The sequence below is a fragment of the Natator depressus genome, chromosome 9, assembly GCF_965152275.1.
Source record: "Natator depressus isolate rNatDep1 chromosome 9, rNatDep2.hap1, whole genome shotgun sequence".
NCBI classification, from domain to species: Eukaryota; Metazoa; Chordata; order Testudines; family Cheloniidae; genus Natator; species Natator depressus.
Window position 1 is genome coordinate 24,854,859 of NC_134242.1, and position 18,179 is coordinate 24,873,037.

The 18,179-nt window shown below is 42.2% G+C and overlaps 1 protein-coding gene across 5 annotated transcripts in view; it reads right to left on the reverse strand.

The window, feature by feature from the left end:
- Positions 1-503: 503 nt before the first annotated feature.
- The window catches only part of MME (membrane metalloendopeptidase), a 67,157-nt gene continuing 49,481 nt past the window's right edge, over positions 504-18,179 (reverse strand). For 3 of the 5 annotated variants that reach the window (XM_074963742.1, XM_074963740.1, XM_074963743.1), the window contains exons 18-23: positions 17,269-17,388; positions 16,381-16,514; positions 11,287-11,352; positions 7,916-8,011; positions 7,449-7,525; positions 505-2,938 (exon numbers count right to left, since the gene is read on the reverse strand). In XM_074963742.1, coding sequence (XP_074819843.1) covers positions 2,839-2,938; positions 7,449-7,525; positions 7,916-8,011; positions 11,287-11,352; positions 16,381-16,514; positions 17,269-17,388 — 593 coding nt within the window. In that variant the 3' untranslated portion in view covers positions 505-2,838. Of the gene's footprint in view, positions 2,939-7,448; positions 7,526-7,915; positions 8,012-11,286; positions 11,353-16,380; positions 16,515-17,268; positions 17,389-18,179 lie in introns of all 5 variants that reach the window. The other 2 variants (XM_074963741.1, XM_074963744.1) reach the window with 2 other exon arrangements.

Below are 18,179 nucleotides of genomic sequence, written 5' to 3' on the forward strand. Positions count from 1 at the left end.
ATGACCTTATCTCCAGGAGGTTTCCTGGAGTTGCATCTTCCATCTCCTGTTGTTAAGAGGCCATCCCCCACACTGGTTTGTCTGATGACTTTACATTTACATGCAAGGTAGACAATTTCATTGTCTCTCCTTGCTCAATTTACTTTGGAAACACATTTAAGCAGGCAGAACCACGTACCTTTGTCTAAGGTGGGGGTGTCTTAAACCCTGTTTGCCAAACACATTTTAAGAAAATATTTCCAGCACATATTTATAATTCTTCATATATCACCTGTACATACACCACAAAATAATATTAATGACCAGCGTGGCACCAGTTTAGATATAATATCTTACAGGGAACCTTTTAGGTACAGATTAGGACAATAGCGAGTTGGAGCAATGAGTGTGCCAAGCCTGATATGAGTTATATTATGGTGTGCCCTCTGCCAGTTGGCACTGAGGGGCTCCCTAGGTCACACATTGCTATCCCCTTTGCTGTGCCAACAGGGGGACCCAGATGGAGTGGAACTGGGATTAGAGTTCTCTTGTGCAAGGTGGGGGGTAGAATTTGGAAAGCCAGCTCAGGGGTCTACACTGGGAATACAGTGCAGAGCCAAGTTGTGTGGGGCTCTGTCAGGATCTCTGTACAATGGGCTTTGGCAGCGCAGAGCTGACAGATGGCCTGGGGGCTGCCACTACGTTGAGCCACTGCTGTTGTCCTTTGTCGAGTGGCGATGCAGTGGCTGGTGAGCTGCAGTAGCATCCACAGAGTATTTTTTCCTTTTGCTCCTGCACTAAGCCTGACTACTTGGGCAGGGTGCAGGAAGAGGACTTGGTGCTCTATGTTTTGATGTATTTTGTTTGTCAGCCTGGTGTGATGAACGCATGTGAGACAAAGACTAGCATAGTCCATTCTGGTGTAATTTCCCTAGGTTCCAAATTATCCCTTTATTTTTTTTAACTATCATCAAATAATTTGAGTTCTCATGTTAATCATAACAGGCACCCCAGGAGTTTGGAATTTCTGTACCTCTACTGCAGACGACACATCTTTGCTACTGCACATCTCCCACAGAAAACACACATACACTGCAGTCATTGTAGACAATAATGAGCAGTTGGCTCATAATTTCAATTTATTATCAAAAGGTTTTCCTCAGACGACAAACTTGGAAAGCTAAAATGAACATAGTTTTACCCATTACAGAAGTCATTGGAGGTATCTGGTGTTTATTTTTGGAAATCTTAACTAGCTTCGATACAAGAAGCAGTAAGTTCCTTGGCAACCTGCAGGAGGGCATTTCATATGTATCATAGTGTATTTAAAGCCTTTTGCCAGTACCAATTAAGGATCCAATCTTGCAAACACTTGTATAACTCTAATGACATAACCAGTCTCATTGACTTCAAATGGACTAGTGACATCAACAAAGTCAAAGTATTTACTGGATCAGGCCCTAAAAATTGAAAAAGTGAGTCTCAAAAGTTGTTTTTTGGTGCATCCCTTTAGAGATCTGTTTTATAGGCTTTGTCATTTCATATCATACTATGTGTAAGTAAATTTTCTCAATTATATGCAGCCACTGATAAAATATATAACAATAACTTCAAGTCATAAGTGTAGCTCAGAATTAAATATAAAAACTATGATTTATATATTATTACAAATCTTTTTAAAAGACCAAGTTTAGAGAAAGCAAGACAACTCTTAGAAACCTGTGAAGGGGTCTTTGATCACAACATTACTGATTGTAAACTCAAAAATTAATGAATTAGCTACATTTTCATTTTGGCTGGAAGGCGGTAAATAAAACCAAGTAAATAGCCTTTAAGCATTGGAATAATTACTGAGAAATTATTTAAGTGAATTACAACAGGTCTTTGGACTTTTCTCATATAAATCACTTCAAGTAAAAATGAAAACAAACATTTGGTAGAACACATTTATCATGACAGAAGAGGGTACAGAGTCTGACATTTTTTAGATGAACTGTTGTCTTATTATACTTTGATGTCCAAGCAGTAGCGTAGCCAGGGGGGGAGCAACCGCTCCCCCTCTGAGCACAAGTGGCTTTTTAATTTATAGGCTCCTTTTTACATTTTTACTCACCCGGCGGTGCTCCGGGTCTTTGGCAGCGGGGGCCTTCACGCGCTCCGGCTCCTTGGCAGTACTTCGGCAGCGCGGGCCTTCACGCGCTCCGGCTCCTTGGCAGTACTTCGGCAGCACGGGCCTTCACGCACTCCGGCTCCTTGGCAGTACTTCGGCAGCACAGGCCTTCACGCGCTCCAGGTCCTTGGCGGCATTTCGGCGGCGGGGCCCTTCAGTGCCGCCAAGGACCCAGAGCGCCGCCCGGTGAGTACAAGCGGGTGGTACCTTTTTTTTATGTCTGCTGCCCTGTTCGCTCCACCTAGCTACGCCACTGTGTCCAAGATAATGTGTTACTTAATATCTTCTTCCTCCATCTGATCAGAAATATCAGTATACATTCTCAAAGGAGTAGGTGATTAAGTGTTCCACAGTGAAAATAAAAAAATCTGTGGACCAAATGGGAAACAGAATTAAACTATAATAACAATGTTGTTTAAGAGTGAAGAAATAGGTAAACAATTAAGTGATTTATATTTTGCAAGGTTTGGTCATAAAAAAGCAGTTTATATATTATATTTGCTGCCTTGGCTATAAACCTTAATTTGAAGAATTGATTGTTTGGAATTTCTGATCTCACAGATATTGTTGGTTTTTTTGCCACTAACAAATGACTTTTGTAGCACATTTCCTTCCCCCAGTCCTCCCAGTAAGTTCCAAATTTCTGTTTGCCTGGGAAGTTTGTCCTTGGGGTGCCTGGTTTATAGCTGTCACCAAACACGGCACTTTTTTGCAGGGTCCATGTACTCTGTTGTGGTGCATGAAAAGGCCTCGGTAAACTCTGCAGAGTTCTGCAATGATCCTATGATCCTTTAAAACAAAAACAAAAAGAAGTTGGCACCACTAATTCTCTTTAAGACCCAACTTAAAATAAAACCGAACTGTTATTTTCTGCACCTCAAAATATTTCAGGAAACATCCATAAGCATTTTCAGGTTATCCCCCTTTCTCCTCTAAAATGGTAGTGGCCCACCTAAATTTTTATTTTTCCAGTTTGCACATTCCCTATCACATACAAAAGAAGGTGACCCGTAGAAACACAGGCCTGATATTATTTCCATTGATGTCTATTGGAGTGAAACTCTCATTGACATCATAGGAACAGGGTAATGGCCTTTTGTTCGTTTTGCTGACAATTTTTCTGACAGCTCCATTTGTGCTTTAAGTCCTCTGTAAAAGTAGGTAAAACCTAGAGCTGGAGGAATATTGAAGATGTTTTTTGTTAGTATTCATTCCATTTGACTATAGTCATGCCCCTTTTTCTGGTCACTGCCCACAAATATTCTAGTGAGCAAGTTTCCTGGAAGAAATGTTGACATAAACAGTAGATTTTAAGTGAATTTTGGGAAATGCTAGTCAAAAGCAATTTTCAGATTTGTATTGTGAAACCTGATTCTGAGAATTACACCCTTCCCAGGGCAGAAATATACCCTGTGACCTATACATCTAGTCAAAACAACTCCAGTATTTAATGTCAAATATCAAATAGTGGCACTGAATTGATTGTGAAGCAAGAATTATTTGCAGAAATCATTTTCTGAATAATTTCAATAACAATTAGATTCAATATAATCAAGAACTGTCTGTGGAAATTGTGAGCAGTAATAGAGGTGAAGCAGTTTATCAGATTACATTTGTTACAAATTACTGGATCGGCCCTGTAAAATCAAAAGGGGAATATTTGGTAAGTATTGTCAGGAGCCATCAGCAGCACATGGGACCAGACAGAAGAGAGAGAAAACAAAGATGGCTTTCTAGTAAGTGATCCAGCAAAGCCTTGACCAATCCCAGGGCTGGAGCTACTGAAGTAGGATTTTGCCAAAAACATAGCCAAAAATATTCTGTGTGTCATAAAATCTTACTTATAGCTGTCATTATTTTTGATGTATTGGCAGTGGAGAGCAAATCCTGCTTGCTTTAGTTATGTCACTAATACCAATAAGGTGAGTCAGATGAGCAGGATTTGACTTGTATCTGTCATTATATCTGATTTGTTTTAAAATGGAATAACAATCAAATGCAAATTATCTGAAAAATTACTTCATTTCTTTTTCCTCCTTTAGAGACCAAAAATCTAAGGCTTCCTTTCATATTTATTTTGTTATACTTAGATATTGTATTCTATTGCTACATTTATTCTAATTGTAACAAATGTAATCTGATCAACAACTTCAGGTATATACAAGCTTCTGTCATTCTCCATCCAGTGCTCAAAACAACCAATCCATACGTTAAAAACATATAATGGAAATAACAAAGCAATATAAAGAACTGCCCATCCCACCTTGACAGAGAAATAAATCAGCTCCAGCAAATGCAATAGGCATAAAATAAACCTATACATTTTGAGTCCATATGACTTTTTGATACAAAGTCATTAATATACTGGTAGTTTTATATATTTAAGTTAAATATGTTGTAGTTTTAGATATAATTCTAATATGTACAAAGATGCTTTAGATTTTAGACCTTTATGTTGGGCCTGATCCTGCAAATCATTACTTAGGCAAGCTGTCCCTGCAATATCAGTGAGATTTCTCATGTAAGATGACTTGTGTGAGTAAAGGTTTGCAGGATTAGGCACGTTTCGTTTGTAGCCACCTATATAGATATAAAAACAGTAGTGAGACTTAACATATGACATTGAAGCAAAGTGCATCCAAATATAAATGCATAAAGACATCAAGCCGATCACAAGAACGAATGAACTGTACAAATTAATAACACAAATATGAGGCAAAGCTATAACGAACTGCCACAGATCCTCATTAACATTGTGCCTAGATTCAGCGGCTTGCAGGAGTTTTAAATATAATTGCCTTGGGGAGAGGTTTGCAGATAACACAGAAACGCCCACACCAAAATGCCAATTAATGACAACAGCAGGAACAGTCACTGCTTTCACCAAATATTGAATATGTTGGATAAGCAATAATTCTCTGGTAAAGAGAGGGGGTTAAGAAAAAAAGCCCTTTGGAAGTGATGTGCTGAACTGTATCAGAAGATAATGCGATCAGCGGGAGTGCAAGTGCTGTAGGGTTCACAATGATTTTTGTGGCTAGCACAGGTATTGTGGCATCTACCATTCTGACGAGACTTAGCTGATCGGATATAGAAGAACAAACGCAGTGTTTTTATGTTGTTCAAACGGAATGTTGTGCTGGTTTAGGTTAAAATTTAAGGGTCCTAATCAGCCCACACCGTCTGTAACTTCTGGGTACCTAAGCCTCATAAGTAGGGCCCTATCAAATTCACAGTCCATTTTGGTCAGTTTCATGGCCAGGGGTTTTTAAAATTAGTCAATTTCATGTTTTCAGATTTTTACATCTGAAATTTCAAGATGTAATCATGGGGGTCCGAGCCCAAAGGTGGGAGGGTCCCAAGGCTATTGTGTGTGTGTGTGTGTGTCATGGGATTGCCACCCTCACTTCTTCCCTGGTGTTGGCAGGGGCACCGCCTTCAGAGCTGGGCAGCCAGAGAGGAAGGCTGCTGGCTGGGCACCCAGCTTAAAGCCAGCACCACCACAGAAGTAAGGGTAGCAGGGTATGGGGACATGGGTTACCATCTCTGTGGTTTTCCCAGCAGTCTCCCACCCGAATCAGGGGCTGACAGCTGGAGCTGCAGCCTCTCCACATGGGGGAGGGTGACAGCTGGAGCTGCAGCCTTCCCGTGTGGGGGAGGAGAGGTGACATCTGGAGCAGCAGCCTCTCTGGGTGGGGAGGACACAGCTGGAGACGTGGAGCTTCCTGCAGCTGGGGGAGACCCCAGAGGTGGGTCTGACCTGCCCTGGGAGCAGCCCCTGCAGGGGAAGAGGAAGTCAGGCAGCCTAGCTGACTCATTAGACTGTCAGGAGTACTGAGCAAATGCAGCTGCAAGGCCTTCCTCCTGACACCCCCTCACACACAGTCAGCTTTCTCCAGAATGGGTTGACTTGCCAGGAGGAAGGCCCTGCACCTGCTCAGTACTCCTGACAGCCTAACAAGTCAGCTAGGCTGGCTGATGGACCGCCCTGCCTGACTGGCTGAGGAAGCTAGCAGGATGGTCCTTAAGCTCAGCAGCAGCAGCAGGTTGGTGGTTGCTCAATGCACGTGTCCACAGAGTCTCTGCTTCCCTGTGCTTGTCTCTCTCCAAGCCCTTCTCCACCACTGCTCCAGCCTAGACCCTGCCCTGCACCCAGTCCTGTCCCAGCTTTGCTCTTGGCTCTGAGCCAGCCCTACTGCTGCCTTCCCTGACTCCTGGTAATGCAGTTCTGAGCCTTGGCTCTGATTTCTGGCTCCCACTCTGTCTTGACCCTTGGTTCTGGCACCTGGACTCTGATTTTGGTTCTGACCTTTGGCCCTGGTTCTGACCCTATTTCACCCCTTGGCTCTGGCATTTGGACTCCTACCATTAGGCATGATCACCTATGACTCAGTTGCCTGATGGGAGGAAAAGTAAACCAACTCTCCATCACGCCACAGTGCGTGGGTCTGTTGTTGCTCACGCGGTGGAGAATCTCTATTACCAGCCTTTTTTTCTTCCCTCGTGTTAGGGAGAGGGAGGGAACAGGGACCTTGTTTCCCTTGTGTTTGTACAGTGCCCAGTACAATGCTGCCCCAGTCCTGTTTGTGGCCCTTAGACAGTGCCTCAGTACAATTAAATAATACTAATGTAGGTCTAGGGATGCAGTCACACTGTCTGTGCCATACCAGTGAAGGAAAAGACCCAATCCAGACAATAAAAAGCAAAACAAAAGAACCCCTAGAGTTCTGGAGGGTGCTCCTGCTTCTGATTTGGTGTGATGCCTGCGTACCTTTAGGCAAAGAGCTCCCACCATAGAAAAAGGCCCATCCTCCTCCCTTCTATTATCCCTGTTTGTGGGGAGACCATTTGATTTCTTCATCTTTCCCTGGCTGAGCCCTCTCTCCTTAGAGCTGTCAAGAGAGACATACAAACTGAAATCCTTGCCCCGATGAAGTCAGTGGGAGTTTTGCCATTGACTTCAGCAGAGCCAGGATTTCAATCCTAGCCTTCAGGCCACGCAGCCCCTTAAGTCACTTCCTTGTCTGTCTTTCGACCATCTTGGGGAGAACCTTAGCAGAGGCTTAAATGAACATACATGATCATAGGAGGCAACAAGGAAAGGCCACAGGCCTGGACGTCTGCAATCTATTCCCGGCTCTGTCACTGACCTGCTGTCTGACCTTGAGATAGTCATGTCACTTCTTTGTGTCACATCCATAAAATGAGGATAATGATACTTGCCCTGCTTTGTCGTGTGCTTTGATATCTACAATGAAAAGCTATCTTACAGCCGAGGGTGATGATTATAAACACTGACCTGAATTTGCCTGGGCTATGCGTATCAGTTTTAATGGAGTTGACAGCATATTCTGGACGGTATGTTCCACACCATATCTAGAAACGTATCAGAAAGAAAGTGATTTGTTGTGAATAAGATTTTTCAGGAGAAGTGCTGCTTTAGTTTTATTATGAAACATTTAATGCTGGAGAACACATTTCAAATTGGACCACAGTGAAAAAATGTGGATTCTATAAAATCCCACATACTGTAGTACACATTCACAGGCATTTGAGCCTAGAAGACTGTGCCTAGCAGACTTACTCCTGCATGAATTCACGTGTGTAGCTAGGATTAACATCCTGTCTGCTTTGCTCTGGACACTGCTCAATTTAACAACCCTGCCAGCTCTTGTTAGAATGAGAAAAGTCAGACTGCTGTTCAGCTTACGGTGAAATTGTAACTCAAAATGACTTTCAAACCTCCAGTCAAGAAGGATACAATACCTGTGCAAAGTTCACGAAGAACAGCTGCTTATGGTTCATGTCAAGCCCGGGAAGCAGTTTTTCTTTTCCGTTTTTTTTGACAAAGTTTTCGTAGGCCTGCAAAATGAATGGAGCAGAAATGTTATGGTTTCCTATTTCCCTTATCAAAATGGCACTTTAATGAGAAGGAACATGGATTATTTGACATACTACAGCAAGACTATTTTAGGTATCCTCTCTGGCTGAATGCCACCCATGTGCAGAAAAAGAGTGGCCAGCATAGGAAAGAAATGCAATGATCTGATTGACCCAGGGCCTGATTCTCCTCTCAGATCAGTTTTACAGTGGTGTGGCTCCACTGAGTTCAGGTAGTTACTCCTGATTTATACTGGGGTAAGTGAGGGGAGGATTAGGTCAAAGGAATGCAATTTACTGGTAGAAAAGGAAACACAGCGATATCATTGTCTCAGTAGGACAGGTGTGATAGCTGGCAATATATCATGCCCTCGGCATCCAGACGTCATGCACCTTTTTATAGGAAAGATAATGTATAGGAGAATTGTGTTTGTATGACAATAACTGTAGAGACACAAACTCTAGACCAGTGGTTCCCAAACTTGTTCCGCCGCTTGTGCAGGGAAAGCCCCTGGCGGGCTGGGCCGATTTGTTTACCTGCCGCGTATAACCTCCCCACTTCAGCAAGCTTTACATTAGTTATTATTTTATCAGATCCCATTTAACTGTCATGTACTCATGCTGCATTTCCCAGCATTACTAATTACCTACGGCTCGATTGTCCCCTGCCATGGTTATATCCAGGGTTTACATTCTTATTGAGTATTTTCTGGAGTCCTCCCCCCACATCCCTCTCCCAAAATCCTATAAAAACTCCAGCGGGTTTGAAAATGTTTACCGGAGCTCTGCTCCGGACAGTACCAGCTGAATTTTAGCCCTGCTCATATCTCCTTGTGGACAGGGGGATTGAACTTCCACAGAAAAGAGTGAGGGGCCAACTTCCAAATCTGGCAGGCCCCATGGAAGCTCTGACCCTCAGCACCTTGGGCTTGTGCGTGTTCCTTCGGAGCCACTCTAACAGGGACTACCCCACCACAGCCCCCAGAGGGGCTATGTAGAAAAGTTAATGCAGCCTGATGTTGTGTTGTCTTCCTAAAGTACAGTGCATGAGCCCAGAATAAGGAGACGATGTTCATCTCACCCACCCACTCTTCCTCTCAGACCACCTGGACTATGCAGAGTGCTCCGCTGGCTAGGTGCATGGACTGCAGCATGGAGTGGACTGAGCCCCTTCTGAGCATGAAGGACCCCTCTGTGCCTGGGCTCCAGGGGGCACAATCTGTCTCCAAGATGATTAATGTGTAAACAGAGGCTTTATTCTGCTGTTTAATCAGCTGACATTTCTAACCTGATCCTTTCCATGATAACTACAGTTAGAGCTGTGGGGTAACAAGTTTCAGTTGCAGGAAAAATCACCATCTTCTCTGATTTCACACAATACACAAATGTGTCATTCTGTTCCCAAATTCTTTGTTTTCTCCATGAATGTAAGTAATTTCAAGTTATTTAATTAAATCCATAGGCTGTTACCACAGGAATTATGACAATGCTTCAGTTATAAGACCTCTTTGATCAGAATCTGGTCTGACTTACATGGTGTAAATGTGGAGTAACTCCACTGCTCTTGCTCCATATTTACACCGTAGGCGATCAGAATCTGATTCATTCCTACGTCTGGTGTAAAACTGATTTTGTGGTGACAAATGCAACATTTCCTTATGAAAAAGGAAATTTTCCCTAGGGCTACTTTTATGAAAATGCAGGCCATTTTTCAGGCTGTAATTAAGTTGATTTGCTAGTTTGTGGATTCTTTTTCTTTTGAAAAGAAAAAAAAGTGTTCATTGGCAGAAATGGTGAAACTTTTCCCTGAACTAAATTCTTGTAAAAAATCTGTTGTCATCAAGTGAAACTTGCTCCTTTCACATGTTCACAATACAGACCATATCTGTGATATCACAGTAACTCTGAAGACCCAGTTCCTTCTTGGTAGTACTGCTGACTTGCTATTATTCCCTGTGCTAGGTTTGCTCTGGGCTCCCATTGACTTGAGACAGGATAATATCCTGTGTATTTGTGCTTTCTTGTTTAAATGCTACATAAACCAGGTCTTGGATTGAGCTTGTATGTAGCAGTATGACATACCAGCTCCTCTTTCTGGCTGCTGCCGCCGTGTCCAGAATCTAAGCTTTCCAGGAACTCCCTAGTGAACTGAGTATAACTGATGCAGTGATTCCTGTGTTTGCAGAACTTGAAACAATAGCTCTGAGAGGTCTGAGCTGCCCCATTTGTTCCAGGGGTGCTCTGGTGTGGAGTGATATTACATAAGGTGTCAACATTGTGAAATATTTCACTCTGATTAAAGTGGAAAAGGAGAGGGCAGGTCATATTATGAGGATCTACATCATCTGCTGTGATGGAGAGCTCACTGTGGTGCCACAAGAGTGGAACTGGGAAAGTACTGCCATTTTACCATCCCAAACCCAAGAAGCCTAGAAGAGCCTAGCAGGGAATCTGGGCCTAGGGTTGCCAACCCTCCAGGATTGGTCTGGATTGGTCCAGGATTGGTCTGAATCGGCATCGACATCAATTTCCCGGTGACTACTGAAAGCAATCCAGGAGATTTTAATAGGGTATTTTAAGAAAATGACATTATGTCATGTTGGAAAAAAAAATCTCCAGAATAGCTTCAGTCAGAGTTTGCAACCCTATTTGGGCCCCCACCCAGGGGTAGCCTAGCACACAGAGCTGATGGGTGTATATGGACCTCAGTAAGGGGAAACCAAGCCCTGAAAGCAAGCAGGATCATATTTTGAACATCTGAGCAATCTACTGTGAATGGCGTTCCATGTGGGCAGAGACTGTTTTGTGGGTGGAACTTGGAAGACTACCATTACCTTTCGCTGCCATTCATAAACAAGAATGCTGGTGAACAGACATAGACAACAGGTCAATATGATCACTTCAGTCAGGTTAAAGTTTGTGTGGGATTGATTCACTAAGTGTTTTCATTCTACAAATTCTTTATGCCCAACCAGTAATAGTGAGAGAGAGCTAGAGAGAGCTGTAATGGGCAATAATAAACAAAAGAGCACTAGGAATAGAAAATCCCTTCCCTAAAGTGAGTAATATACTGAACAAAAGGTAACAAAGTTTCAGTTGTTTTAGAAGCTGACTTGGTGACAGAGAATTACAGTAAAGTGTCCTTCTGTCTTTGCCACACATAAAAACTGCTTCCCCCCCCCAAAGAACTTTAATAAATGTGTTTCAACAGTAATAATCTCAACTGTGAAGACAAAGAGAAAATGGATCTTTCTCACCTTATAAGCTTGTCTAACACCCCCGTTATCAGCAATGTTTTCTCCCAGAGTATTGATTCCACTCAGCTGCAAAGAGAGAAATGAAAAAGTTGCAGGTTTTCTTGCAAAAAAAGCTTCTCTATCCTGGGAATTACAGTGCTAAACTTCTGAATATCTCCTGTTTATTTACCCACTTTGGCCTTGACTAGCAGCCTCAGGTTCCAAAGCAGAGATGAGTGAATGGCAAAAGTTTCAAGCAAGCCCTCCCAAATTTCAATGTTTAACAGAAGATTTATGTTAATGCATCTGAACATTCTCTGCCTCCCTTGTCTCCAAACCCTAACTCCAAACTCCCTCTCGATACAATGAGCATTTTATGGCTGTCATATCTTTCTTGCCCAGACTCTCTGATGTCTGCTGATTAATTCACTCTTTCTTGTTCTTTGTGTCCTTAAAATCCAGCTTCTTATCTTTCTCAAACCCATCCCCCTTACTTCTGCTATAATCTCAACGGTGGGTCTGGCTGATTCTGTTGGGCTCAGTGTGGCTTTTGTCATCACTGCTCAAGGTCTCCAGGCCAGTGGTGGCCAGAATACACTGGAAACCCATGAAGCAGGGAAGATCCAGACTTCATGATGTTGGAAGACATCAGTTAACAGAACCAAGACCGGCAAATCTGCTGGAACCTTACTAGAAATTTTGCTGGATATCAGGCAAGGTGGGTGGCCCCTTAGCTTCATGTTCTAATCAACATGCTGGGACAGATCCTCAGTGGGTGTAAATCAACGTAGTAACACTAAAGATAATGGAGCTATGCTAGTGGAGAACCTGGCTCTTTATTTTTATTGAACAACTTTGCCAGTCCTTAATCCAAAACTGCATGTCATCTGGAGTCATAAAACTGCAACTCATCATTAGATTCAATTCTGAGAGTGGATAAGTATCAGGATAAAAACCTGCGCTGTCATTTCCCCAAATGATTTTAAAAGGATTCTGGTGATCTTATTAGTATAGCTGATAGATTGAAAACTCCTCTGGATGGGAGTTTGTCTTTTGCACGTTCTGTATGGCAATGAACTGACTTGTCAGCTGTCAACAAAGAGACAATAAGAGTCAAAGGTACAGCTGGGAGCAACCCCTCATTCATCACTTGCAGCAGGAGGTTCCATCCCATTGAAACTCTACTCTTTATACAAACAGCTTTCAACACTGCTGAACACTGCATGTGGTTATCTGGAGAAGTCCCAAATAAACAAGACAGATGTTGTAAGTAACTGGCCTTTCACAGTGGAATCAGGTGCTATTGTAAACACCTTCCACCCATTTACTGTCCAACAGTGTTTCAGGGGCTCATCCTCATTTGCTGCGTGGCCTTCTCTGTGAAAGAAACAGCAACACAAACTGCAAAGCACATTCGTGCCGTACAAGCCCTTACAAGCTGTCCACAGAGAATGCAGGCAGCTCAGCAGAAACTTCAGGTGAAAGAGAATTGAAACTCCGTCTTTTAAACGTGAGAAATGCAAGTTTGGAACTCCAAAGGCACTCAGTCTGTTTTACCTCTGTCTAGTTCTATCAGCCTTTCTCAGCTAGTCGAGATTCTTAGGGCTCTTTCTGTGTCAACATTTCTTTGCGCTGTTTGGTTAGGAGGATGTTTTTTTCCCAGTGCATTTTCAGTTTGAAGGAGGTTCACTGGGAGAAGTTCCTTGGGACAAGTCACATACTGCTGTTCTAGTGAACCACCAAAACAAGCCCATGCACATGTATGCATTCCAAACCGTGGATTGTAGATACTTGAGATTTAACACTTATTCATTGGCTTTTCTGTGGTGATATCTGAGTGCCTCACATACATTAATGAATTCATTCTTACAACATCCTGATGAAGTAGGGAAGTGATGTTATCTCGGTTTTACAGATGCGGACTGGGGACAAAGAGAGCTTATATGATTTCCCGAAGATCACACAAGGAAATCAGCAAATTCAAGATTAGAACCCACCTAACCCTAAATCCTAATCCAGGTCTTTAACTGTAAAACCCTTCCTCTATGAGAGAGCCCCAACTGTTTGAATGCCAACTTTGCTTAACTTCACGGCCTGTGAATATATGCAAAATGGTTCTGACAAATTCATGAAGCTGTTCAAATTGAACTTTGAAGGGTTCACAGCTCTGCTTAGACTCTAAGCAAATTCCAGACCAAAAGAGTAGAGGAGACTGCAGCAATGGAAGGAAAATGTGCCAATACAGGTCTCTATTTATAAGAGAAATAGAAATACACTGATATGACTGAGTATCCTTCAATACTTTTTCAACTGGAAATTTTGCCATTTGAGTTAAATGGGCTGGACCCATATTCAGTTAAAAAAAAGAAGACAGATGTTATCGTCACCTGCTTTTATGAGTTAATGGAACGTTAAACGTACACAAACAGACTGAGGGCCTGAATCTGCAAGCCTCTACTTATTCAGGACTCAAGAACTATAGTGATGAATACCATAGCTCTCTCCAGACTCATTGGAGGCCTGTCTCTACCTGGTTTGGGATCTGTGCTGCTGACAATGCAGGGGGAGAGACTGAGTGGGCCAGGGAAAGTAGCAGGTACGACGAGTTTAGACTGGGAGGTACATTTTCCCCACCTCCAGCTCCAAGGAAATGAAGCCAAAAATAAATTATCTTTCCTGTTCTACCAGGAAGTTTAAGTGGGAAGAGATGGCAAAATCTGCAGATGACTCACACATATTTAGGTTAGCCAAGCCCAGAAAAGACTGTGAGGAATCTGAGATACCTAATAAATCTAGGCAAATGGGCAATACAATGGCAAATGAAATTCAATGTTGAAAAATATAAAATAGTGCACCCTGAAGGGAAAAATGTAAACACTTTACAAAGTTCTAAATTAACTGTATCAACTCAGGAAAGGATATGGCATACATGTACACAGCTCAATGAAAACCTTTTCTCAGTGTGCTACTTCAAGGAAGTAAATAAGATGGTAGGAGGTGGAAGGAATAAGATGGAGAATACAGAAAATATCATAATGCCCTTACCTAAATCAGTGGTGAGTCCTCATCTAGAATATTGTGTAAAGTACTGGTCAACCTATCTAAAAAAGTATATCGAAAAACTAGAGGGGGTTCAGAACAGGGCAATGAGAAACCATCTCATGAAGAGAGATTGAAAAAAGATTGAATTGTTTATCTCAGATAGCTGATGAGTAAGAGAGGAGACTGTTCGTAAAATAATAAAAGGAATAGAGAAGGTAGATTGGGGGCTCCCTGTCTAATAACACAAGAACAAGGGCACATTCATTTAAACAAAAAGGTGGCAAATTCCAAATTAATAAAAGGAAATACTTTTTCACACAATGCACAGTTATAGTGTGGAACTTCACAGCAACAGAAAGCCATTGAGGCCAAGAACTTAGCATGATTCAAAAACAAGTTAGACACTTTATATGGAAAACAAGGCCATTCAGAGTTATAATAGTTAATTCTCACAAATTTAGGAAGGGATATTAAACCTCATGCTTAAGGGTTTAAAACAATCTCTAAATATTAGAGATTAGGATGAAACCTAATGTGGGGACAGATTATCTGATGGGTTCCTACTGCAGGGTTCTGTGTTCCTGTGAGAAACTAAACTACCTTTAATTACGTAGAGGTGGTCCCTCTGTGACATTCTGTACCTTGGGGGAGCACTCTGTAACCCTCATATTCCTCATTTTTATATAATCATGATCTTACATATAAAGCGTGCCTTGTAAGGTATCAGGGGAAATGTTATGATCTGCTGAAAGTCATTTTTCTATCCATATATGTATATCATTAATGCATATTAATGCATCAACAATCATTGTCCAGCAAGGGAGTTACAATTCAACGACTCACCTGCATCAGGAGAGGTATTTCCAGTAGGGATAAGGAAGTTTTAGTACCGTTATACAAGGCACTGGTGAGACCTCACCTGGAATATTGTGTGCAGTTCTGGTCTCCCATGTTTAAGAAGGATGAATTCAAACTGGAACAGGTACAGAGAAGGGCTACTAGGATGATCCGAGGAATGGAAAACTTGTCTTATGAAAGGAGACTCAAGGAGCTTGGCTTGTTTAGCCTAACTAAAAGAAGGTTGAGGGGAGATATGATTGCTCTCTATAAATATATCAGAGGGATAAGTACCGGAGAGGGAGAGGAATTATTTAAGCTCAGTACCAATGTGGACACAAGAACAAATGGATATAAACTGGTCACCAGGAAATTTAGACTAGAAATTAGACAAAGGTTTCTAACCATCAGAGGAGTGAAGTTTTGGAACAGCCTTCCAAGGGAAGCAGTGGGGGCAAAAGATCTATCTGGCTTTAAGATTAAACTCGATAAGTTTATGGAGGAGATGGTATGATGGGATAACATGGTTTTGGTAATTAAATATTCATGGTAAATAGGCCCAATGGCCTGTGATGGGATATTAGATGGGGTGAGATCTGAGTTACCCAGGAAAGAATTTTCTGTAGTATCTGGCTGATGAATCTTGCCCATATGCTCAGGGTTTAGCTGATCGCCATATTTGGGGTCGGGAAGGAATTTTCCTCCAGAGCAGATTGGAAGAGGCCCTGGAGGTTTTTCACCCTCCTCTGTAGCATGGGGCACGGGTCACTTGCTGGACGATTCTCTGCTCCTTGAAGTCTTTAAACCACGATTTGAGGACTTCAGTAGCACAACAGCACAGAGGTTTTTTGCAGGAGTGATGGGTGAAATTCTGTGGCCTGCGTTGTGCAGGAGGTCAGACTAGATGATCATAATGGTCCCTTCTGACCTAAATATCTATGAATCTATGGCTTTCAGGGCCCAATGCCGGTGCAGATTTGCAGTCACAAACCAGGGTCTTACAAAGGGGTGGGGGGTAAATCCTGACCCCTGCTGGATCAGACAGTATGTATGTGATCTTCTTGGAGATGTCATCCACCAAAGTCTCCTTCCACAGGTATTTCTGAGGGAGGCTAATCTGGGCCATACACCACAATGGCACTACTCTCATATATAAGAGTTTGTGGGATTGGGCCTTAAATGTCCATCTAATTTCATTTAAAATGACATTGTATAGACAAATTATGAATGACCTACATGTTGTCCACCTGCTAGGTCCCACGAAAAGTTTCCATATTGGTATACCATACACTGCGACTGATCCTTAAAATGTTTTGCTGATTCAGGAGTCCACCAGTCTATGAGGTCCCCATTCTCATTAAAATTTCTACCTGTAAGGATATGTACACAGAATGATGTATGTAAGAAACAAGCTGATGATGCAATAATGAAGGGCAATAAAAGTTACTTTCTCAGTTAGGAGAAAATATATTACAGTATAATTATCCATGCAAATAGGTGTTTCTGTAATGAAGCAATCACAGAAATGATGCCTTTTTCTTCTTTCAAAACAAGCCTGTGTTCTAGCCAGGAGGGAAAGGTACTGTTGCCTAGAACATAAGGCTCTCTCCACAACAGCATACAAAGGGCTTTGGGAATAGCTTAGGGGAAAAGCAGGAGATCCATTGGTCAAAAAACCATGATGGAGGGAGAGCATGTGCTGTGCTACCGCTCAGGAGTGACGGAAGCTTCTTAAAAGTGGAGTGGGGGCATCAGTGCCTGAACCAGGGTCCTGCCCCCTGTGGCGCCCTTTCCCCCCAAGGCCCTGCCTTCATCCTGCCTCTTGTCCCCAAGACCCCGCCTCCTGCTTGCTCCTCACTTTTAAAAGTGGTGGGGCCATGGCCCCCTGGACCTGCCTATTCTGGTGTCTCTGCTACTGCTGCAGCCCTGAGGCTACCCTAGTGCCTCTATAGTGCTTTGGCTGTTGCTCTCCAGAGAACACCAGTGCAAATCACAAGGAAATAGGATTGGGTCCTAGAAGCACCATCTTTTTATCTGCTACCTTGAATGACTAGACTGCAAAGTATGCAGTCAATAATGTAATGTCTACCAAAAGGATTATCCAATAAAAACCCTGAACCTTACCATTGTCGTCAAATCCATGAGTGATTTCATGGCCAATGACCATACCAATGCCACCATAATTCAGTGATTTGGATTGAGAGGCACTGAAGAAAGGTGGTTGCAAAATGCCTGCGGGGAAGACTGCAAAGGAAGAAAACACAGTAAGATGCTGATTCATTATTTCATGCATTCAACTTTAATAAAGTAATTCGTTCATATGGGATCACTTACAAGAAATGTACTTTATTACAGAATCATTTACATGAACTTCAGTGAGGAAGTCAAGCTGTTTGCCCTCAAATACAGCAAAAAGGGTAAATATATTTACATGCGGAAGCTCTGTGAGAAGTGAAGATAAATGAAAAAAAAATCAAACATGGGGGAAAGGGAAACATCCCTTCAAACATTTGCTTGGCAACTCACAACTGGATCTTCGCTGTTTTACATTGGATCTTCGCTGTTATGTGCAGCAAAAAGAAGTAATGGTACTTAGCTATTATACAGCATTTGGCACCCCCAGACCGATCTAGCAATGTTAATTAATCCTCACAACACCCAGTGAGGTCAGAGACCATACCAGGAGAGCGAATAAATTGTTTGACCAAGGCCCCACAAGGAGTCATTGTCAGAGATAAGACCTTATTCTCCCAGCAAAGGATATGAATTGATTCCATGAGAACCAATATGAGTAAGTTATATGCAGTAGGGGAAGATCTGGGCCACAGGGGTTCCTTTCACTCAGTTCTGTGTTCATTTCTTTAGGCCATTAACAGAAGAAGCAATGTCACAAATACATAAATCAATTAAATTAAATGCATGTTTCAATTGTGACGTGTTTCTGTAAAGATGAAGAATTAAAAAAATCTTCAAATATGAATTAGAGAATTCTGTTCTATTTTGTACTCTATGCAGGTTCTTGTTTTCTACACTCA